Consider the following 24,727-nt stretch of genomic DNA (forward strand, 5'->3'; position numbering starts at 1 on the left):
TGGAAGACAGGGATGGATCAGGCCTCCCACGACAGCCAACCTGACCCTGGGTGAACCAGTTGTTAAATGATTTGAATTGCACCACTGCACCAAACCTTTGTTTGCCTGCTAAGGAATCATACAAAAAAAAAGCTCAACTATTCAGCTTATTGTAGTGTAAAAATTAGGACCTTCAAACTAATGTTGCTACTTTGCCTCTTTTTGCAGCTTCACTTACCTAACCACTCAGCAGGTCAATTGTGTGATAATTGGAGAGGTGCAACTTCAGGTGCATCTCCATGCAGGTGTTTCTTCCCTTTTGAACTATAATTAAAGAAGGGAAGGGGGAAGATTGATGCTGTTTGAAAAAAAATGATTGAAGGAAAAAAGCAAAGGCAGAGTCCCAGAAAGTTTATCCCATAAGGAATATTCCAAAAGAAATAAGTTGGTGTATTTCAGATACCTCTGACCCTACAGCCAGATGGTGCATTATGGGCATCTATATAAACACCCAACACATTCTTATACTTTATCAGGAACTATTCATATAGTTATATAGTTTAGTCCAGTAAACTACTACAAAACTTTGGAATTGGGTGCCAATAAATAATGCTCAGGATTTTCTTTCTGATAGTAATATTTGTTAGGATTATTAATATTAGGTCCTCTTAGATCAGTGATGGCGAACCTATGACACGCGTGTCAGTGCTGACACGCGTAGCCATTTCGGGTGACATGCACATGCTCCCCAAACTTGTTTCAGCGGCAGCTCTCAGCCTGGGCGGCAGCGTCACGCAGGCCGTGGAAGGAGGAGGAGGAGGAGGAGGAGGGAACCAACCAAAGAGAGGTTTTTACCGGGTCTGCGCCCCACAGCCAGGATCGTCCTTGCGCCTCAAGCCGCGTTTCTTCCTGCAAAGCCCTTCGGGCAACCCGAGAGTTCCGCTTGACGCCAGAAGGGCTTTGCAGGAAGAAACGCGGCTTGAGGCGCCAGGACGGTCCTGGCTGTGGGGCGCAGACTCGGTAAAAGCTCTCTTTGGTTCCCTCCTCCTCCCCCTCCTTCCCTCCTCCTCCCCCTCCTTCCACAGCCTGTGTGACGCTGCCGCCCAGGCTGAGAGCTGCCGCTGCCGCTGCTGCACAACTGAGGGAGGGAGAGGGAAAGCAGAGGTAGCCTCAAATTCCACCGTTGGGACAGGGGAAAGGGCTTGTCCCTCAAGAGTGGGGGGGATAGAGGTGGGAAGAAGGGGCCCGGCCTGTCCCCAGCGCCCCCCACAGACGGATTACGGATCGAACGCTTCTCTCTCTGCAGCCTTTTTCTGCAAGTCCCAGCTACTCAGCGGGGCGTCATCATTTCCGGGGGTTGCAGTTTTCCAGCTCAGATATCAGGATCCGCCGGGATTAAGTGGGAGAAAACGCCGCTGGCCGAGCGGAACAAACACATCCAAAGGTTAATCTTATTTTACGAAAACACAACTTCCAAAAGTCGATCGTGGCCTCCGTCAAGAAGCCCTTCCCCCACCCACCCCCACCCACCCCCACCCATTCTGGGGTCTTGGTGTCCCTCGGCTAAGATCCACCCCGGAAAGCAGAACGGGGGCAGCCCTCCTGTAATTCTGGCTGGGTTAAAGAGCAGGGATGGAGGAGCCATATCACACCTTCATTCAAAGGGTGGGGAGGGGGAGGCCCGATAAAGTCCCTCCCTTGGGGTGTCTGAAGTCCCAGCTGAAGCAGCCGAAGGAAAAAGGATAAGCATCCCTCGCTGCCCAATGGCGCTTGGGGTAACCCCGCTGGGCAGAGCCAGTCGAGGCTCATCCTGCAAATGAGGGTTTCCTTTGGGGAGGGCCAGGTGGTTTCAAGCACCCCAAACAGCCAATCTCTCTCTCTCCGTCCCCCTTCCTTTGCTCCTGGGGCTGCAGAACTTTCCATGGGCTCAACAGTAATTGAGTAAAATTCTAAGCCACTGCAGTAGCTGCTTTTTGGTTTTATTTTTTTTAATATTTATCAGTCTCTCTTTTAGTTGAAGAGTTGAAGTCCACAAGGCTTAAAGCTGTCAGGTTTGAAGACCCCTGGGGTTTTTTTCCTAAAGGGTTAGGGGTGCAAGGTTCTTGTAACTTGACAGCTTTAAGACTTGCACGCTTCAATGCCAGAGTTTCTGAGCCAACATTTTGGTTGCTAAGCAGGACCGTTGGTAAGTGATACTGATAATAATATCAAGGGCAACATACGAAATCGACTGATGAACAAAGAAGTTACTAAGCAGCTATGTTAAATAATTTGTTTTTGGTTTATTAAATACAATTATATTGCAATTATATATTTTTGTATTTTAAACTATAAATTGCGCAAAATTATGTTTTTGTCGAAGTGACACAACGCGAGTTATGCTCGATTTTTTGCCGATTTTTGACACACCACGCCAAAAAGGTTGCCCATCACTGTCTTAGATGGACAAATGGAAAGTAATCTAAATTTAGAACTTCACTAAAATATCTGATTCCTACCATCTCCAATGCTAACCTTTATGTTTAAGTTTAATAGACTTTAACTTCCTTAACCCGTAACCACAGAGAGTTTTCCAAAATGTTAGGCAAACCCCTAGTTTTAGAAATGGACCATTCTGGCTGTGAATAGCTTTTGTTTTCCCACCAATAAGAGTGTATGCAGCATCAATAGAACCAATTCGGGTGTATGTCCGGCCGAGTTACTGCCTACTTGTCCGAACCGGTCCAAACCGGGAGGAACCCACCTCTGTTTCTGTGCGTAAAACACATTTTATGTAAATATGCTTATGACTCTTCAAATAAGCTTTTTAAAAAAAGAAAAATCCATAAACTGATGGAAAAAACCTAAGCTCTGCTATAAAAATGTGAAAGTTTTAGCAAGTCATACAGTCTCCTAATTTTTGGGGAATACCATTCACACCTTTGTTTTTCAATGTCATCTATCGTTTCTGGCAGGCGGATGCCTCGGGTCTCCGGGAGAAAGAAGGCTGATGAACCACACAGCACTGCCATGGCAAAAGAGGCCGTTTGGGGCAGAGGCTTCCATATGCTATCCAACAGGAAGACAAGCGGAGCCACACATGCCCCTAGACGGGCCATGAAGGAGCAGTATCCTTGTCCACTCTGTCTAGAAGCAAAGGCAAAGAGCAATCAAAAAGAGGTTGAAAGCTGAATTCAAGGGACACACTTGACAGGCTGGCTTTAAGTTCACATCTGCATCCTTCTTTTTTGTCTATTAAGAACACAGTACACATTATAAGAGGAGCAAGCTAATGAGAAGAACGTAAACACATCCTTATATTAAGAGATTTGATAATGTACTCAATCCAAAGGCATACACAGTTACTCACTGAAGCATTTTTATGCCACCATTAAGTAAAAACAATTGAATTCAATCATTAAGCGATTTCTGTTTCAATTAAAAATAATAGTTGTGAAAGAAAGGTTTTTTTTAATTGATTAGGTGATTATTCAGCCCTTCAGTTTAAGACCCCAAATGGCCTTGCATGATCTTAAATGAGGAAAAGCAATTTTTTAAAAAGTATTGAAGGGAGCGGATGCACACACCAGGATCTAAGATTGTAGGAAATACCGCGTTTCCCTGAAAATAAGACTGGGTCTTATTTTCTTTTGGCCTCTGAAATAAGCACTTGGCTTTATTTTTGGGGAGGTCTTATTATTTTTGAGGTGCAGGAGGCAGAGAGCATGGTCACCTCATGGCTGCTGCTGTGCTGCAATATTTTTGAGGAGGGCTTATTTTGGGAGGGCTTATTTTAGCGCATGCGCTCAAAAGCCCAAGTGGGCTTATTATCCAGGGAGGTCTTATTTTCAGGGAAACAGGGTAGCAGTAGCTCTTTCCAGTCAGACCAAGTTATTTTTGATCCATCATTTGACAATGCAATCAATTATTCCTCTCGAAAGCATCTCTTTCTTACCTAAGAACGGTGGGGTACAGTTCTGAAGAATACAGGAAGACTATAGTGAAGGCAGCTTCAGAAAATCCTTTGCCAATGGTGGCAATCACTGAACGCAAAGTCCCCTGAGCTGGGATGAGGAACAGGGTACAGTTGACATCTTGGGAAGAGCACGAGTTCATACTATGTCATTACCACCAATGTTTAACTGACCCTAGCGCTTGTTGCCTGAGAAGACAGAAATGGGGCCCAGCACACTACAACCAACTTGGCAACTTTAAGACATACTGTATGGACTTCAACTCCTAAAACTGCTGGCTGAGAAATACTTGGAGTTGAAGTCCACATGTCTTAGTTGCCAAGTTTAAGAAATGCATTGTAGCACATAGTGCTACAATGTTCATCCTATGAGAGCAGTTATAGATATAGACCAGCCATTTGCTTGCTTCACCACATCAATAACCCTTTAGAGCCTGAGGCTGGGAGGATTGCCTTTGTTGTGTGGGCTGCATTTTCAAGGCTCAAAAGCTGAGATGAGTGAAAGCTTTCACCCCAATAATCTGGACACAACTGAGCTCAGCGTGGACTGAGAACAACTAAGAGAGGTTTTAATATATCCTGTAAACCTACCTTAAAAGTCACTATCCTCACATGGATAATATGTGGCAAAATATAAATATAGCATGAGAAATCTTTTAAAAAGTATTTTGCTTTCATTTAAAATTTCAGCAAAGTCACTCAAACCTTCCCATCTGATCTGATGATCTACAAAAGACACTGAGTTTAAAGGTAATGAGTGATGTGGATGCTGTCAGTAAATGCGAAATAAATCACTTTTTCAAAATCAATACTAATTGTATTTGATTGAGAATTACCTGAGATAATAGCAATAGCAGTTAGACTTATATACCGCTTCATAGGGCTTTCAGCCCTCTCTAAGCGGTTTACAGAGTCAGCATATCGCCCCCACAGTCTGGGTCCTCATTTCACCCACATCGGAAGGATGGAAGGCTGAGTCAACCTTGAGCCGGTGAGATTAGAACCGCTGAACTGCAGATAACAGTCAGCTGAAGTGGCCTGCAGTACTGCACCCTAACCACTGCGCCACCTCGGCTCTTTGTTATTGCTATTGCTACATGAGATAAATAAGCAAATACAAGTAATAAGATTGCTTTTTACATTCAGATTGAATAAATGTTTGACTAAATTCCAGAGGTTTGTCTGACCTGCTATATTTATATTAATATTACGTGAGCAGTTTATAGACCTGAAATAAAAAGATAAAATCAGAAATAAATAGCTAACTTAAAACCATGACTATTCTCCCCTTTACCCCCACCCTCCTCATCCCAGTTTAGACCCTATGTTATGTCTTTTAATAAAATATGTTAGTTGAAGAAGATGCTGCCACGTAGCAGAAGTGGCATTCAACCGGTTCTCTCCAATGGGCAAACTGGTAGCAGTGGCTGCAGGAGGCTCCACCCACCCACCCTGACATAACGAGCGAGCACTGCCCATGCACAGAAGGCGGTGCGCATGCGCAGACGAGGCACATGCACTCGCATTTGCAAATTGGTAGGGAAGGTAAGTAAATCCCACCTCTGCCACGTAGTCTTGATTTTTTATTACTCCAGACAGTTTAAAGCCTGATTTCTTCCATATTTCTTGTTCAGAATTCAGGAAAGACTCTTCCTACTGAGATGCACCAGGCCAGGCAACTTTACAGCTTCAGATTTTGGAATTACCACCCTCATCCTATTCCACTCTCAGTGACAGTATGGAATAATGCAGTGAGTTTACTGTATCCAGCTAAAAATATATAAAAGGCAATAGTTTGCCTACCCTAAAATCAATAAATTTGAAATTGATAGGCAGTTTCAGTTTCAAAGGCCCTCCCTTTGTACACAGTTTCTTATTTGTCTCAATTGCATCTGGTACCTTTCAGATATTGTGTCCAGAATTGGAGGTCATCTTGTTGGGGATAGTTGCTCTCTTGAGTAAAAATTTGTTTGGGGAAATTAATTTCATTAATATTTATTCAATCACCCCTGCTGGAGTAATGAGTCCCCAGATATGTGAGAGACCTCAGCAACTTTAAATTGTTGTCAGGGGTATTCTGAGAATTGAAGTTCATGCTGAATTTGAGAAACATGTGGGAGGGGGGAGGGAAAGATGAGACTAACTAAAACTACTTACATGTTGGGACAATAATGTTGATTCCAATAGATAACCCACTTAGGATGAGGGCCCAGGCTTGGCTTTGCCTTCGTCCAACTCGATTTACCATAACAAAAACAAGGAGCTTGGCAGGAATCTCAATGAGCCCAAAGATAAACTGGGTCAAATACATTCCCAGGCCAAAACCAGAGATGTCCATGCTCATGATATAATAGGAAAAAGCTGCTCCAAACCTGAAGAGTAAAGAGATGAAAAGATGTACAAAGATACCCCAGAATCAGACCCCATCAGGACAAAAAAATGTCCAAGAGAACTCAGGGAGTGTGCCTCACCAGACTGCTGCCAGGCAAAAGGAAATCCTTCTCAGTATTGGTGTTCGGAAAAGACTGATGTAGGAATAGTTCCCATCTGATTTCTGGCTTATCACTGCTGCAGTCTTGAGTAAATTCTGAGAAAGGGAAGTTGAGTTTTAGAGCAGCCACTTATGAAATAAGTATTTTATGAAATAAAATAACCAAGAAATAAGAACAGAAATGTATAATCACAAAACAAAAACACACTAAAATGCATTTGCAAAATTATTTGTAGAGCTATAAATCTACTTACTTGATAGTTTCAAGTAGTTTCAAATACTTGGGAATATAATACATCATCCAAATGGGGAAGATAATGTTTTGTAGAACTGTGTGCTTGCTCAGTTTGTTGTTCGTGGTTGGACTTCAATCAATTTTCTACTAGTGTTTTCTCTTTAAACCAAATTTGGACTCTTTAAATGAAGGACACACATAAATCGAAGATTGACTGCCATACAGAGAAAGCACACTCCTGCCATTGATCTCATGTGCTTTAGTTCTTTAATTTGGGAAACCTATGTAAATTGGGTTCATCCTGGGCCATGATTTATTGAATAAACCCAACTATTTGAATTCATCAACACATTCAGCCATCTACAGCAGCTGCCCCCCAACCTTTGTAGCTTGGTGGGCTGGCACAAGGGAGCCATGTGAGTGGCAGGCTCATGCAGTGCGTACCACTCCATTTGTGCGAGTGGCGGGCACTTGAGTAGAGAGTGCTTGTGCTTGCACGCAGAGGATGCTTGCGCATGAAACTCCATTCACATGAATGGAGCTTTGCACAAGCCCAAGCACCATCCACTTGGACAAGTGGAGTTTTGTGTGCAAGTGCCATTGCCCTCCGTTCACACAAGTGGAGATTTGTGCATGCGCATGCTTGCCCGCTGCTTGCCTAGGGGACCTTCACATGTGTGCTTGCCCATTTCTCCTGCAACCCAGTTTCAAACAGGCCGTGGCCAGTAGTGGGCCACATCCCCGGTTTGGGGGCTCCTGATCCACAGTTTAGAAACCGCAGTGTTTGGGGTCACCGAAGAATGCAAAATCAAAATCAAAAACATGTGATGTAGCATGAGGTATGAAGCCAGTTCCAAAGGCGGGATGGGATTCTATCTCCTTCAGGGATATTCAGAGATTGCAACAGTGAAACCAAGAAGTTGGTCTCAGGTCACCTCAAGGGCAAATGACAGCTAACCATTTGGGAAAGTTGTTCTGTGCAATGTGGGTTATTTATATGTAATGAGAAAGGATATAATGACATGTGGCCCCTTTTTCCTTGTTAAAAGCTGATGATAGCTAAATGCAGGGGTGGGCTGCTGTGGATTCACAAGGGTTCAGGAGAACCTCTAGCTAAGATTCTGTGTGGTTTGGAGAATCCCCAAATCCCACTCCTGGCTGGCCCCGCCCACCCACCCTCACCTCCCAGGAGTCTCCACGCGGCCCATTTTGGATGCAGGTAAGTGCAGGGCACAGAGGTAGTATTTACTGGTTCTCCAAACTACTCAAAATTTCCGCTTCCAGTTCTCCAGAACAGATCAGAACCCGCTGAATACCATCTCTGTTCTGATGTCTTGACATACCTCAGGATTTATTTTGTGAGCAAATTCTTTCTTTCTGTTCATCTTGGCACATCTCTTTAAATGTCTGTGAGCTTCTTTCAGCTTCCCTTTAATTAACAACCATCTGGCAGATTCTGAGAGCCACCTATTAAAGGGAAGGATGGGGGGGAAAGATCATAATCTCTGCCTGTAACCAGCAGCTCAACATACTAGTTGGGGAATTCTGGGAGTTGAAATCCACACATCTTAAAGTTGCCATGTTTGAAAAACACTGATCCAGCTAAAACTCCTTGAGCTGTATGACTATGTCATCCGCATCATGAATATGATGGGCAGGTATGGAGGTGACCAAAGTACTCAGTTACATGCATTGTCTTGTTTTAATCATAGCAACTTTATCAAAGCTTCCCATAAATCTGAAAATGTGCAGTCTGGATGTTTTCTTGCTCATCTAAACAAAACTTTTCATATGTTTTCTAAAGAACCTTGCTTCTAAATCATGTTTGTGAGGACAAGCTATTTGTGGATGTTATATAGCTTTCTTCTGGCTTATTTAAAATAATAGAAGCATCCTGAGCTCGATAGAGAGAGATCTTCATGGAATCATAGGGTTGGAAGGGACCCTGAAGATCTTCAAGTTTAATCCCCTGCCCAATGCAGGAACCATCAGGCCATGCTAGTCAGATGATTACTCAACCTTTGATTGAAAATCTTCAGTGATGGAGCATTCATAGATCCAAGAGGCAGGCTGTCCTATTTAATAGCTTCTATAATCAGGGCATTCCTGATTTCAAGGTTGGATTTCTCTCTGTAAACCTTCTACTCATTGGTTCTTTTCCTACCCTCAGCTACTAGAGAGAATAAATCCACCCCTTTTTCTCTATGATAGAGAATATTGGAAAACAGTTATTACACCTCCTTCCTGAATAATACCCAGTTCCTTTAACTGTTGTTCTTTGGATTTAGCTTCCAAGCCTGTTATTATTTTTATTGCTCTTTCTCTCCATTTTTTTCAGTTTCTTGGCATTCTTCTTGTGTTATTATAACCAAAACCAGACACAGTATTCCAGGTAGAGTCTGAGCAGTGTAGCACAGAGGGGAACAATTCCTTCCTGTGATGTTAACATTATAACTCTATTGATGCAGCCAAAGTTTACTTTGAGTCTCTACGGCTGGACTCACCCTTAATCCTACTCAGATCTGTCTCACAAGGAATACTATTTTAAAGTAGGAGGAGAGATCAAGGATAGGTGATTAACGGTGATGATTTTTTAATGCTGAAACTTACCTTCTACTACATTAAGAGTAATGCAGTAGAGATTGAAAACAATCCTTTGTGGAATATGTATACTACTAATTCATTCTGCCACTCTTGGTTGAAACTTCAGCTTTCAATGCCACTGAATTACAAATTACTATGATTATTGCTGTTTTTTTGGAGCAAAATTCTTTGTGTGTAATTAGAGTGAAACCCCTAGCAGTTTAAGGCAATTGTAGTACTACCTTCAGGATCCAACAAAATCTGGCCTGTCTTATGCAGATTCTACCAGGTGAGTCTCAACCAACATGAAGTCCAAGGAATATGAGCGATATGCCTTCTCTCTAACTGTCCCCATACATGAATATTTTGTTTTCCATGATCTACAAAACTCAGAGCTTCCTAGTCTGTGCAGGGTAATGTTAAAGTGTTGAACCAGGAGGGTCCCGGGCATTAGTCCACCCTTTGCCATGGAAGCTCACTGGCTGACATTGAACCAGTCACTCATTCTCAACCTAACCAACTTCACAAGACAACTGTTAGAAGAAAATAAAAGTCTTATGCCACATTTGGACACAAATTCCTACCAAATAAAAATGCTATTATTATTGTTAGCCTTTCACAAATTGCTTAAAACCTAATTGTTCCTCCAAATATTTGGAATTTACTGGTTTGCAGATTGCCTAGTAGGTAGTTTTGATCTTGTGTGTTCCTGGCTTTTTCACATGCATGTTTCCTTATTTTTTATAAAGCACAAAAAGTTATGTAAAAACGAGAAGTGTAGTATACTCCATAGTGAATACGTGAATACAGATTTAAGCTTCTTCCTGTCTGTTCCTATAGGCTAGAGAACCTGACTGCATTAGTGTCTGTTTCCGAGACTTACATTTAGACTTAGAATAATTTTATTGTCTCTTTGAATGTACATTAATTGGCAGACATTAAAATGAATTTTTGTTGCATACAGCTCTCAAAAGGTCTCCACTTCCAATAGAAGAAAATAAGATGATGTTTATTTCGGGATCTCTGACCTGAATTTTGAAGCAAGATTATGTTAATCTTAATTTGAGGCTGATCCAAAAACATTAAATATGTAAACATATCTGAATATTTGGATATATTAAAGGGATGGATATGAACATTTCAATCACAGATATCTAAAGGGCTTCACAAAAGAAAATGTTCTTCTTACTTGTATGAGCAGTGCCTAATTCTTGTTCAACCAGATTATTTTTGTGTTCTTAGTCAACCATTATGGTGTTATCTTTTATTTAAAAATGCCAAACACTGGGTCATTAGCACTTGAGACAAGCTGCTAGATCACCCATTTCAGTTTATAGCAAACATGCTAGGCACAAATTAACATCTTTCTCTTAATATTTTAATTTTGGGGCTTTTCCAGATTGCAAGCCATGAGCCAAAGTTGGTGACTCCCTTTGGTGTACTTTGCTCCGACTTTCTGTGGAAGGTTTTTCTAGAGAGAAAACACCCCTTTCTTGCTCCTTTAACAATCCACACCTAAAAAATGGGTGGAGCTTCAATTGCTTCAACCTTGACTTTTTGAGCACATCCCTGATGTTGCCCCTTTCATAGAAACAAAGTTTCTTCTGATTAGCTGCCTTCAACTTTGTATTTCCAAAGTCCCACCCGTAAAAGCACTATGAGTCCTTTCACCACCATTTTGCTTTTACTAGTTTAGGAGTTTTTGAGAAATAACATTTTTACCCACCATGTGGAGATGATGCCCACTATACACGGAAGAGAGGTGGTGAGAAGCAGCCAGTGCCAATCCCGCACGAAATAGGCAATCAGAGCAAGAAGCATATTTCCAAAACTCCAGAAGAGACTGGTTATAACCGCCGATATGGTGCGATGTTGTATATCCACCCATTCCATGCCTAGAAGATAGAAAAAGTGCTCAATAGGCCCATCTGCACAGAGGTCTCCCTTTTATTGGAAAAGGAGGACAGATCTAGAGATTGCAGCACAAAAGATACATTTTATAGCCCTTCATCTTAGCCTTTGATTCTCCGGGAACTGAGGAGTCCTTTGTCCTTCTCAGATTTGCAGCTTTCTTGATCAGCTTGCTTTTAATCTCTTGCACTTCTTTCCTTGATGGTTGTTTTCATTGCTGGTTTATCTTGCAATCAGCTTATAATTTGATTTCAGATTTTGGTTTAAATCAAGAATTGGCAATTTTTAGGGCCAGTGAGTACATTTGAAACACTATGCGCTTCACTTTTTTTTTTTTTTTTTTAGAATTTACAGCTATTAAGAAAAAACTCATATATTATCTCATCACCTTTCACTGCGAAAGGTCAAAACTTGGACTCACACTTAAAGGATCCAGAGCTTTTGTGTATTTGCTCGGCTTAGGACTGCATCACACTGTTTTTCACTCATAGATTTCAGTTTGTAAGGATACCATATATCTGCAGGGTATGGTAGGGATTGCTATCAAAGCTCACTTATTTTTATGTGCAATCATACCCGCTATCTTTGACCATATGCTGCAGACCAGGGGTGGGTTCCGGAAGTCACTACTGCCAGTTTGCTCATGGGTGCGCTATAGCAATAGCAATAGCAATAGCAGTTAGACTTATATACCGCTTCATAGGGCTTTCAGCCCTCTCTAAGAGTCAGCATATTGCCCCCAACAACAATCCGGGTCCTCATTTTACCCACCTCGAAAGGATGGAAGGCTGAGTCAACCCTAAGCCAGTGAGATTTGAACAGCCGAACTGCAGAACTGAAGTCAGCTGAAGTAGCCTGCAGTGCTGTGCCACCTCGGCTCTGAACAATAAAAATTGTTCTCTACATGCACAGAAGCAAAAAACAACATGGCGGTGCCTACAGTACTGCCTGAACAACCAGTTCGGGGGTGTAGCAGGCCTGCCGGTTCCAGCGCCCTAGGTCGCCAAACCAGTTTGGTTGGACCATTCTGAACTGGTAGGAACCCACCACTGCTGCAGACACCTCTGATCCATAACTACATATAATTCACTTGATCCTTTCCTCTTTCCACAAGAAGCATGCAGAAAAGTTCATGTTTCATATCCACGAACTCCTTTGCACAATGGATTCCTATTTATCCAAAGCTACTTTTTAACGTCCCACCTTGGCCTTCTTTTTGGCTTACCCAGAGGTATCACAATGATGGAGAGTCCACAGATAGAGATTCCTGTCAGAGTCCGTGTCACTGCAAACATACTATAGGAAACTGAGGCAGAACTCAATACCCCAAAGATGAGCGTGCCCAAGTAGGACACCAGGAGCATTCTCTTCCGACCAAACCTGAGGCACCGTAGAAAGAAACATTATTGCTGTAACCAAGGAGGCAACTTGCAACCCTACCAAAGGTCATAAGAGTTGCAAATTGCCTTTTCAGAGAAATTGGCTAATAGTTCACTTTTTATCTAGGCAAGTAAAGAGTTGCTCAAGGAGCAGAATCATCACTAGACAACAAGCTTCATATAATAATAATATTTATCATGGGGGACAAAGCAATATCTTGTACTTTCAAGAACTCTGTTTTCACCTGCCCAAGAACAAAAATGGAACCCAGAAATTATTTTGGAGCAGTTACTAAGTTCCTGTAGAATTCTTACATAAGTGGAAATATATGCCAGGGGTGGTCTGCTGAGGGTTCACAGGGGTTTGGGAGAACCTCTAGCTAAGATGCTGTGCAATTCGGAGAACCCCAAAATCCCACTCCTGGCAGGCTCCGCCGACCTCACCCCTCCCAGGAGTCCATACGCGGCCCATTTTGGATGCAGTTAAGTGCAGGGCGCACACAGAGGCTCAGGTAGGGCAAAAAATGGACCTATCAGAAGTTCGAGAAGGCCACCTCCAGAAGGCCTCCAGAGCCTGGGGAGGCTGTTTTCGTCCTCCGAGAGGCTCAAAGAAAGCCTTCAGAGCCCGGGGAAGGCAAAAATGCCCCCCTGTAATACAGGAGGCTGACTAGGCCACTCCCACCATGACCACACCCACCCAGCAACTGGAGAGAACCCCTTGCTAAAATTTTTGAAGCCCGCCCCTGATATATGCATTACATTTGAATAAATGGAAATAAATAAATACATGTGGAAGGGTATTACCATTTTAATTTGTTCTTGATTTATTTTGTATTTACTGTGCCATTACATCTGTGCTAGTCTTTTCATGCAACCTAAGTAATTGGTCCTTCATAGGTATTGTTGAGGACAAATGGGAGCTTGTTCCCAAGATGAAAAATTGGAAGCTAAGGTCTTCATGATTCTGCCCCCATAAAAGTATGGGATAAAATGTTAAGCACATACCGAGAGACAGGATGTACCCAGATGTGCTTTCTGTGGATACAAAAATCATTTAGGACTATAACATTTTTTACTATGGGGGAGTATATTTTGGCCTGCTGCTTACAAAAGAATAATATGGATATATAGATGCCTTTGAGTCAGTCTTGATGCCTGGTGACTTGCGAGTCTAGGACAATTTGCCACAAGCAACTCGCCAAGGAACAATTCACCATGAGACAAGAGTCACACTAATATGGAAGAAATGGTGGAATAGAACAACTAAAGAAAAGATGCAAAAGGAGGGACAAAATGAAATGCGAAAGCCAAAAATTAAAACATGTTTTCATTAATTTAAATAATTAAAGTGAATTGTTGAATTGTCCCACAGCGAGTTGGCCCGTGGCGAGTTGGTGGCACCGACTTCTCCCACTGCAGGCTAGACTATTCCCTGCAGTTTCCTTGACAAGATTTCAGAAACTATTTTCCTTTGCATGCTTCCTAAAGCTGAGAGAGAAAGTAACTAGCCCAAGGTCAGTCCAGTGGCTTTGATTCTCCGTCACGTTGCCATCGCGTGACATTTTGTGATGTTTTCCCCCTTCGTGGAGCTGGGGTGGGCGTGGCCTATACCTGATGCATCTGGATTGCGGGCCACCAGTTTGACACCCCTTTTCCAGACAGTTGGATTCTCACATTGATGCAATTTTTATTGCCTGGACATGAACTGTTGCAACATCCTCAAATGCCCACATAGATAAAATAATGGAAGAATGAAACCATATTACCTGTCAGACAAGTCTCCAAAGATCACAGCACCAAACATCACCCCAAAGAAGAAGAGGGTAGCAGTTGCTTGGTTCAAGCTTTTATGCTCACAGACCAGATCCCACTGGAAAATAGGCAGTCATTTCATGATTTCCTTTTTCAGGAGCCCAGTAAGTTTCATGTTCATGATAATTACAGAAGTTTTAAAATATTTTAAATTTATGGATTCCAACTTTGGCTTGGATCCTAAGGTACCATTCTGGTGGTGGATGTTATTATGCCATAATGAAATCCCAATATCACCAGGGCTGGCCCTACCATTAACCAAAGCGAATGGAAGTTGTTGGGCAAAAAAATGGAGCATGCAGGTGCCAGTCACATATATTCTGGCCTTTCCTGCATCCCTAAAGTAAACTACTGCCTTCAGTTGTTGTGGAAGATGATGCTCCATAGTCTGTGATGAAGAAACATTCACTGTTAGTTAAACATTCAACTACTGTGACTTTTCTGCATAGAATGAGAAGGAGGCACCGTGTTCTTAGTTGGCTCAGAATCCAAGAGCTTAGGCTACCCCTGCATTCACCTTGACAACACTTGAACACTAATCCCTCATTATATTTGCACAAGTGGGAGAACAATGAAGATCCCTGTATAGCAGTACTGCAGTTAAATAATTTTAAATCAGGGAATTATCAAAGAGTCACAACTTACAGAATATACGAAACCACTTTTACAGAAATCACCACATTTTATTAGAGATTAAATTCGCAGTCTAGTTCCAATCGTGGTTGGTAGAGTAGGCAGAAGAAGCCTACTTTCCCTCCACATGTTAAACCAAGGTGATGACCCTTCTTTAACTACTATCCAAACACCATAACATTTATCCAAATTAATAATAAATATAATATGATATGATATAATACTCTTTATTAGATTCAAAATAACTTTTTGCCAATGTCTTGATTTTTAGCATGAGGGGAGGAGTCAGCACTCAGCCTATTTGTAGAGATGCCAGTGCAGGCATTTTAAATTTGAGTGAATTTATTTTCCATAAAGCTTCTAAGATGCATCAGATAATTTTATAGGAAGGAAGTTTACTGTGCAATGATAAACCATTAACTCTCTAACACTTAAGGAACTTAATTGAAGTGTTAAGTAAATGAGGCATTAAATCCGCTAGGCAGTGTAAGTGTTAATATTTGAAATGGGCAACCAATTCAGCCCACTAGAGAATCCATGGAGAACAGATTCCTCAAAGAGTGTGAGTTATGTCTGCTAACCACCTTGCTGGTGGTACAGAGATGCTAGCAGGGGAAACCTATTGTAGATACACTGTGCTGATTGACTACCTTGAAGCATCTGTTTGGTTACTGTAAGAAACAAAACACTAGACTAAATCAACTTTTGCTCTGCATCGACAAATTGCATGCTCCATTTCTTTGGCAATCTGTTCCCCGTGGATCTTTAGTGGGCTGAATTTGGCATTTTTCTAATTATGGGATAGAAACCAATAGACCATTTCAGATTCTTGTTGCTTCAGTGGGAATGGGTGACTGACAAATCAACAGGAAAAAGAAAACACAATGGAATTAGCTGGTGGAGATAATAGGAGGGAAAGAGCAGCAGGTATGAAATTTACTCTCTTAGAATGTCATGGAAGAATTATTGTTTACTACAAATGAAGAACAAATGCACTACACAAAAAGGTTTTCATGCCCATCCCACAAGCTGTTGTCCGATCTCAGAATAAATTGTGTTCTCATGACAAACTAAGCTCATAGTTAATCAGTGGTAGGTTTCAAAAAATTTTAGAACCTCTTTTGTAGGTGTGACCTGCTTTGTGGGAGTGGCTTGACAGCCATGTTACCAGGTGGGAGTGGCTTGCCAGCCACATGACCGAGTGGAAGTGGCTTGACAGTCATGTGACTGGGTGGGCATGGCCAACTTGTAAGATGTGGTGAAACTCACTTGACAACGCTCTTGCTTAGCAACCAAAATGTTGGCTCAGAAACTCTGGCATTTGAAGCATGCAAGTCTTAAAGCTGTCAAGTTACAAGATCCTTGCACCCCTAACCCTTTAGAAAAAAAACCCAGGGGTGTTCAAACTTGACAGCTTTAAGACTTGTGGACTTCAACTCCCAGAATTCCTCCTCTCGCTCTTCTTGATGATGTGCCAATGGGCAGGGGGATGGAGCTGGAACCGGTTCTAAACGACATTGTAGATTTGTAGAACCTTTTCTATAGAAGAGGTTAGAATTGTCAGGAACCCACCTTTGTAGTTAATTGACATATGGTCTACTGAATTAACCTAACTTCCTGGGCTCACCAAATGCATTGCCATAAATCACTTTCAATGATGTACCTACATTAGAAGACTGGGACATACGAGCCGCAGTATACAAGTGAATTCTTATTGTTCAAAGAATTGAAACTGTAATTCCACCCTCCCCCCTCCCCCCTATAATCCCCCCTCCCTAACCCCCTTACGGCTTCGCAGGTCCCATACCCGGCATAATTCTTTAACAAGCATTTGAGTATAATAAGGCCAGCTAACTTTAAAATTAAAAAAATAAAATAAAAGTAAAGCCAAAGAAAAAAAAAGAGAATAGTAAAAAATACAAAATAAAAAAACACACACACACACACAAAAAGAAAGGAGAAACAAGAAGGGTCAATAAACCCACTACGTTAACACAGCTTCCCATTATCTGTAAATCTTAAACAATGTAGCTCATTCCAAATTTCGGTTATTTTACTACTTGCAGGGTTTCAAACTGTATTAGAGCCAGGTAAGTTGATCAATTAGGATTCCCCAACTAAAAGTCTCATTGCTTTGTCTATCTATTCAGACCTTTAATTTATCTCTTTTTTATCCGAATATCCAAACCTTTCTATAAAACCATTAAACTCAAGTACTTCTTTCATTTTTCATTTCCAACACCTCCCTTTCTATCCTTACCCACCTCCACATGTAAATTTTTTTACCTTCCACCCTGCCTTTATCCATATCCACATATATATTTTATCCGCATCCATTGCTCCTCCCATATTTACTCCACTTTCCTTTTTTTCTTTTTTTCTTTTTCTCTTTTATTTAAAAAAAAAAAAAAAAAACAAACTGAAATGTATGGATACACCAAAGCGAGGAGAAGAGGGAAAGAGGAGGGAGAAGTAAAGAGGGAGTGAGAGGGAATGTAAGGAGGGTGAGATGGAGGGAGGGGGAGATGTCTGAGGGGGAAGGGAAGTAGAAGAGGGGAATGCTGGAGGGGTGAAATGAAAGTTGGAGGGGGAGAAGAGAGGGTGTATGGGGGAATGAAGTGTCATGTTGGGTTTTTTTTTTTTTTCTCGTTTTTTTTTACGCACAGTATATAAGTGATTGTATAAAATGAAAATAAAGAAGACTGGGACATACATTTTCTATAAAATAAATGAATTAAGTGAACCACAATTGCTGGTTTCATGTTAACATTGTTGACTAGTTTATGGTTTTGTGTGTCATGTGAACACAGCCGTTAAGTTGTTTGGCAAAAGTGAAACATTTTCAGTGAACACAAAGGAAGCATATCCCCTCACCCCACTTTAAACACATACAGGCATTCAAAATTTTATGGGAAAAATATCATATCATAACAGAACATAAAAGCACATTCAACAGCACCTGGGCATAAGGGCTTGCCCAAAAGACATGACCAGCCTATTAAAAGGACCCAAACTGCAATGGTATTTATGCTAGGAAAAGTATATACAAAAATTCTATGTATTAGGTGAAAAGGCACATGGATATGCATAAATTTTCATAAACTGAGGTTGACTGATGACAAATAAATTTAAGATTGGTGAAATGAGAAACTGAGCAAGAGTGAACATTGTATATTCCTTATGCATGACAGTTACATATACCAGAAGTAACATGATTGGAATTACATCTTCTGGGGAATAGAAAAAAATCAGACAGGATCCTGCTTTTAAGTAGCTAACAATTTCAGTCAAGTAAATTAACAGAGAGATACGAGGCAATGGATATGATTAGTGCAACCTTGCATGTTCAGCTAGAAATAAGAATTAAATGAATGAGAAATTCCAATATATGATTACACAGGTGATTATCTAAGAAGACTACATAAATTCCCCACATAAACTGCTCTAACCAAAGATCTTGGAAAAAGCGAGGAGAGGAATAACATAACAATCATTTTCTCTCTCATCCCTTAATATTTCATTCTCTTTTTTTATGATGGGTTTTCAGATAATCAAAACTAATTTGAAGTTTTACCTGAGTGACTATTGTGGAAATGAATTGGGACTGATCATAGGTCCATCCATACTGGCAGCTCTGGACAGATACATTGGTCAATTCAAGAGAGGAGTTAAGCAGTAGATGAAACTGAGGTTCAGAAAACATCTCACAGGAGCTGAAGGCTCCATTAAAATCCCTTGGAATGTTGATGATCAGCACCTCTTCTTTAGTAAGATTGGCAAATTGTTGCTGATGTGGGATGGCACAGTGATGTTCTGGGATGGCTGCTAGGAAGTTATGCAGCAGGAAATGCAAGGGGAGCAAGACTCTTGGGATGCAGAGCAGAAGCAGTATTAAGATCTGGAATTGCCCAAAACCTCCGACTTCCCCCAGGAGCTCTTCAAAGTTCATATTTGTCAAGTCACTTGTTTGCTACTAAGAGCTGAGATGCCGGAGAAGAAAAATCCTGCTGATGTTGGGCTCTATATGAACTAGATGCCATGACTTTTTGCAAAGTCTTTGTGGACTTTGAGATGTAGAATATGCCTTCCCCCCCCTTAGCAGGAACTATGCCAAAGGTTTATTCACAGTGAGAACTGGATGGGGTCAGAATCAGTTAAGTCATAATTACTGAGACATGAAAGAAAGAAATCTAAAAGAAAAAATAAGGACAGGAAGCTAGACGATAGGAAAATATTTAACACAATGAGTATTATTGATTGACTAATAATCTTTAATGCTGCCAGAAATCATGCATGGACATACAGTATATTCTTCTCTCTCTCCTTATCTGTAAAATTAAATACTAGCCCAGGCACACAGGCTACCATACTTTCCCTATGACCAAGAATTTTCTTTGGGAGCATCTCACTGTTTTTGTTGACTTAGACAGAAATGCACAGAAGACAGAAGGGAGATGTAATCAAACACATTGGAAAGACAAAAGCTTGTAAACCAAAGCATAGGAATAGATCAATTCTCTAAAGATACACTTGCCGGTCAGTTCAAATATTTTAATGGAACATAGATAATATCCCCAAACTAAATTGTAAACTAACTGATCATAGTTTAATGTAACAGGTTGTGCAAACTTGACCCAGCTATTTATTGTTCAATTTTCAACTCAGAAAGCTGAGTTAATTAAGTAAACTAGGGTCATTGACCTTGTTAAGCATGTCATGAGAACACAGCCAAATGCTGTGTACTTTAGTCCTTATGTATTATACAAATACTTCTTATGAAAAGAAATTGAGCTCAAAGGGAAAAAAATTAAACTCAGGATACCCAAAAGTCATGTGATCAAAATTCAGATGCTTGGCAACTGATATGTATTTATGACAATTGCAGTGTCCCAAAGTCATGAGATCATCTTTTGTGACCTTCCGACAAGCAAAGTTAAAGGGGAAGCCAGATTCAGTTAACAACCCTATTACTAACGTAATAATTGCAGTGATTCACTTAACAACTGTGGCAAAAAGGTCATAAGATGGGGCAAAACTCACTTAACAACTGCTTATCAAGAAAAAATTTGGCTTCACTTGTGACTGTAAGTTGAGGAATACCTGTAATCATTTTTATTCCCATTTATGACTCAAGGTTCTTGTGGCTCATCCAATAACTTTAAGGAAGTTCTAATCATATGGAATAATTATTGATGAGGGGTTTGGGGAATTAGGACCAATGTATAGGCTACAGTGGCACATGTAAGCTGGCTGTCTAATTAAGTATAGACAGTATATCTAATTCATTTCTAAATAAGACTCACTGAAGTAGATCTTGATTTCCTAAAAGCAATTCACAGCTATGGGTTCCTTGTACAGCTCTTTAAAGTGCTGATATCATAGGCAACATGCAATAAGTAAACAGCTGGTTCCCTATTTGGGAGTAGTGGTGGTTTACTGGGTGATGTCTAGTTGGGGGTGCAGCTGTTGTTTGAGTTTACAGTAGAGGTTGAAGACCCCATACTCAAAGAGAGCAACAAATTGGACTCACAGAGCGAATAGTGGATGGAGCACTAGCATTCAGCCCTATCATCTATAATTAGGTTTATATGCCCTTGTTGGAATTCCTCTGGGATCAATCATATCTATAATTACATATACAAAATGTATTTATTTACTTTTTAAATGTTTTTTTTTCCAGAAACAGTGGACTATTACCTAAGTAAGTACAGTTTGATAACCAAAGGAATCCTTTCCCCTTTATACAACATTTAATTCAGAGGTGTTAACTTATGTTGCTGAAGTTCCATGATCATTGGTACGGAATGGTGGTAAAGCAAAATGCATAACTTTCCATGTTCTGCTCTAGAGGAAGAGTGGTAACTTGTGGCATTTCAGATATGGCTGCCTACAATTCCCAGCATTCCTCATCTTTCTGAGAGAATTTTAAATCCTAAGAGTAAAATAATGTAATGAGGGAATACTTCTGGGTCCCGGGCACAAAGGAGCAATAAATGTTGCTCACTAGAGTGATCCACCTGTTAGGGCCTACGGTTGACAATGGAACGTAACATCACAAAGTAGAAGCGTAAAGAAGGCAGGGAGAAAAGAGCAGAGTCTTCTTATTGTCATTTGAGCTACAATCATTTTTTCCAGTTCAGACGTCTTGGAACAAGCCAACAGTGACTTCTTGTGGCTAAATGAACTCATCACAAGTCACATCAAGTGATGGCTATCTGTAATAGAAATGTTATCATTTAGGCATGTATATGTAAACAGACTTTTTTGGGGCCACCTAATGAGAAGGAAGGACTCAATGGAGAAGAGCCCAATGCTGGGAAAGATTGAGGGCAAAAGGAGAAGGGGATGACAGAGGATGAAGTAACTGGATGGAGTCACTGAAGCAGTAGGCGTGAGTTTAAATGGACTCCAGGGGATGGTAGAGGAATGGGGGAATGTTGTCCATGGGCTTATGATGGGTCGGACATAACTTCACAACTAACAACAACATGTAAAAAGAAAGTATGCACAATCCAGCTTTTTGAGCTGGCTGCTGAAGTTATTTGTGCTTCTAGTATAGAGCTGAGAAGATTTAAAGCATTGGGCCCAGTGGAGGTGAGGCACAACTGTTACCATAAATACATCTCTATTATTTACTCTTTTTTAAAAGTTGCATCCAGTCTTTATTTAAACATCACTTGTTTATCTTTAATTTAAAAGCTTAGCTAAGGAAAAAGTTCAAAGAATCCAACTTCCACCGTCATTTTTATATTGAGTCTGGATTATAGAGTTTAAGAATACTTGCAAAAACTATAATTAGAAGAATGCACATACTTTTGATCTTCATTGTTCCTATGACCTTTCACTTTGTGGAGGAAAAAAATATGAAGTATTGTTTCTTACCTATTTGGATAACATGCTCACATTGGACTATATTAAAAAAATGTTTCATTCTTTCTTTTGTTTTGCTTTAAGGTAATAACGAGAACCTAACAAGAAATTTGGAAGCTCTATCCCTGATTTGTGGAAAAAAATGCATAAATTTGGGTGCTCTACCCAATGCAAATTATAGGGAGCTGGGTCCAAAAACAGCCTGATTCAGAAAGATTGCTTGTTAAATGAGAAAGACACCAGTGTAAAGGAAACATAACTTTTCTACTTGAATGGAGATTAGATCTTAACTATCTGCCCCTACATCTATGGATGTGGCCACTCCACTTTGCATCAGCCTCGAAAGATACTATTTCCCCCCGAAAATAAGACAGGGTCTTATTTTCTTTTTACCCACAAAATATGGCTTGGGCCTTATTATGAGGGGAGGGTTTATTGTTTTGGGGTTGCCGGGTGGATGCTCTCTTGTGAGCGGGCTCCCAAAGAGCCAGGCACAGCCTCATGGGCGAATGGCTGTGTTGCACTGGGCATACTTTCTATGGTTGTGGGCCAGCTGCTGTCAGAGCGTACAACCATAGAGTGTACACCCAGAGCTGCCACTGCCAGATGACTCGAGAGCTGGGCCAGGGCATCGTGAGGCTGGGAGGCGCGTAAGCGAGAACGGAACAGCCGCCCGCGTAACCCCCCTGTGCCCGGCTGGAAAGGGGTTTTGCCGGGTGGCTGCTCGTGAGCGTGGTGGCTTCATGGCTGCTGTGTTGCGCTGCTATGACAGTGCAACACAGCCATTCACCCATGAGGCTGTGCCTGGGTCTTTGGGAGCCCGCTCACAAGAGAGCAGCCGCCCGGCAACCCCCCTCTTCAGCTGGGCAGAGCCGCTCACCAACCTAGCGGTATCCCAAAGGCGCCAAGCAACGTGATCACCTTTGCCTCCCCCCCGGATCCCACAGCTTGGCACCTTCGGGATACCACTAGGTTGGTGAGTGGCATCTGCCTGGCTGGAGATGTGGGGTTGTCCAGAGGGGTTATTTGCGGGGAAGGGCTTATATTTTTGCCCATCAGAAAAATGTTGCATGGCCTTATTATCAGGACATGTCGTAATTTTGGGGAAACACGGTAACTACATCTGTTGGGTGGGGGGAAAAACCTGCAAAATTTTCAAGAACAAGCAAGGATAATCTCCATTTTATATGGAGACAGAAAAAGACATTGCATGGAGATATTGACAGTCTGCATGTAACCATAAATGGGTTGGTTCTTTGTTAAGATATCATTTCATAATGAGATAATGCAGTTCCTAGGATCTGGTTGAGGTCCTGATCCATAGATATGGAAATAGTAGTGTAGGCTATATTGTCATTGTATATCATGTATACAATGAAATTGGTTTGATGGCACTTTGATTCGATTGACAGGTGCTTTTCTGCTGTGAACATATCCATCCAGAAGTCTGGGTAGTGGGCCAGCTTACCACAGAAGTAAATACTCACCTGTCAGACAGACAGCCGCAAAGAAGAGATTTGTCAGTTAGGCCACTTATGCCCTAGTATCTGCCTGGTAATTTCAATAGTCCAGGTTCCTTCAATGCCGCCTATCAAGACCCAGAGTCAAGCTTTCTCTGAGGCAGCACCTGCCCTTTGAAATGGGGTTCCCCCGAGATTCAAACAACCTACTGTCATTCTGAAGAGGCCTAAGATGTGGTTCTTTGCCTAACCTTTTGTGAGGGAGTGCAAGATCCCTTGCTTGATTCCATCCAGTCTGTTCCTCTTGCCATATTTTATCCACCCACCTCTTTGTGCTTTATTATAACTTGTTTTGACTGGTCTGAGTCAGAGTTGCTGGGAGACAAGTGGCATATAAATATATTGTTTTTACTATTAACATTATTATGCAAGAAGGGAGCAGCAGCTTGATTCAACACCAGATCCCCTGTAGTAGAACCAATCAAATAAGGGTCAGTATGACTTTCACATGGATTAAACCACAGCTTTTGGCCTAACTTGTTTAAAGAGTAGCAGGAGTTACCAAAAATGATTAACAAAAATAAGCAACGAGATATAAAACTTTACCAACCACCTTTGAGTTGAATATATTGCAAACTTACCTTTCAAGATCATTCAGGTCAGGGAAACAAATTCCATAAATTTGACTGAAAATCTGTTTTGAGATACAGTAAAAATCTGGCAAGCCTGATGGTTTCTCCTCCTTTCCCTTTTATAACCCAAGAAGTTACGGCAGAATCAGATTGAGTTTGTTGTGCATTTCTTATTTCTCGAGTGTAAATCATTTTTTTTTGGGGGGGGGGGAAATGTACTATGTAGTTTCTGCAAGATCATTTCTGTATTTCTCTAGACATTCAGAAATCCCAAGGAGGTTAGAGCAGACTATTCCTAGTGCCAGAACTTCATTTGGTAAACAAATGGATGGGTTTGTTGGGATATTTGACATCCTTGGAGGCAAATGCTTCATGTCCCATGTGCTTGGTTCTTTTGCTCCGAAAGTTGGACTTCGTGACTGAGTACTTGCTTGGTCATAATGATCAGAGCACTTCCACATAAAAATTCTGCACCTGTTTGAAAGTGTGGCAGGTGGGCCCGAGGGTCCTAATTTAATATCAAATCTTCAATTGATTGGCCTTTATTTGCTTCTATCCATGTTGTAATATATGTTTCCTGCAACAAAATCAGATCCAGACCCCAGTGACATCCAGTTAGCCTTGCAGCTTCATGACATTTTGTGCGTGTTTGTTAGTACACTTTGTGCGTGTTTGTTAATTGTCTGTGGAGAAATAAAGCCATCTCTTGTCACACCACAAGTTCTCTTGAGTTCTGAGTTTTGGGGCCTGTAAGAAAAATTCCTCTTTGATGTCTTGCAGCCCTCCTTCC

At 41.3% G+C, this 24,727-nt stretch overlaps 1 protein-coding gene across 1 annotated transcript; it reads right to left on the reverse strand.

The window, feature by feature from the left end:
- Window positions 1-233: 233 nt before the first annotated feature.
- Window positions 234-18,924, reverse strand: SLC22A7 (solute carrier family 22 member 7). The gene is made up of 10 exons (XM_032216071.1): window positions 18,550-18,924; window positions 14,297-14,400; window positions 12,377-12,531; window positions 10,967-11,135; window positions 8,001-8,124; window positions 6,403-6,518; window positions 6,089-6,303; window positions 3,914-4,022; window positions 2,899-3,105; window positions 234-303 (listed from the first exon to the last, which is right to left on the reverse strand). The coding sequence occupies exons 1-10, from the start codon at window positions 18,922-18,924 to the stop codon at window positions 234-236; spliced, it is 1,644 nt and encodes a 547-aa protein (XP_032071962.1).
- Window positions 18,925-24,727: the final 5,803 nt, after the last annotated feature.

The sequence above is a fragment of the Thamnophis elegans genome, chromosome 4, assembly GCF_009769535.1.
Source record: "Thamnophis elegans isolate rThaEle1 chromosome 4, rThaEle1.pri, whole genome shotgun sequence".
NCBI lineage: Eukaryota > Metazoa > Chordata > Lepidosauria > Squamata > Colubridae > Thamnophis > Thamnophis elegans.

Excerpts from the sequence above, each read along its gene's own strand:
- SLC22A7 (XM_032216071.1), bottom strand. The coding sequence starts at position 18,924 with ATGAACTTTGAAGAGCTCCTGGGGGAAGTCGGAGGTTTTGGGCAATTC. Across the intron at positions 14,401-18,549 it reads TTTCCACAATAGTCACTCAG|TGGGATCTGGTCTGTGAGCA; the intron begins GTAAAACTTCAA and ends CCTATTTTCCAG. Across the intron at positions 6,304-6,402 it reads TTTTGCCTGGCAGCAGTCTG|GTTTGGAGCAGCTTTTTCCT; the intron begins GTGAGGCACACT and ends TTTACTCTTCAG.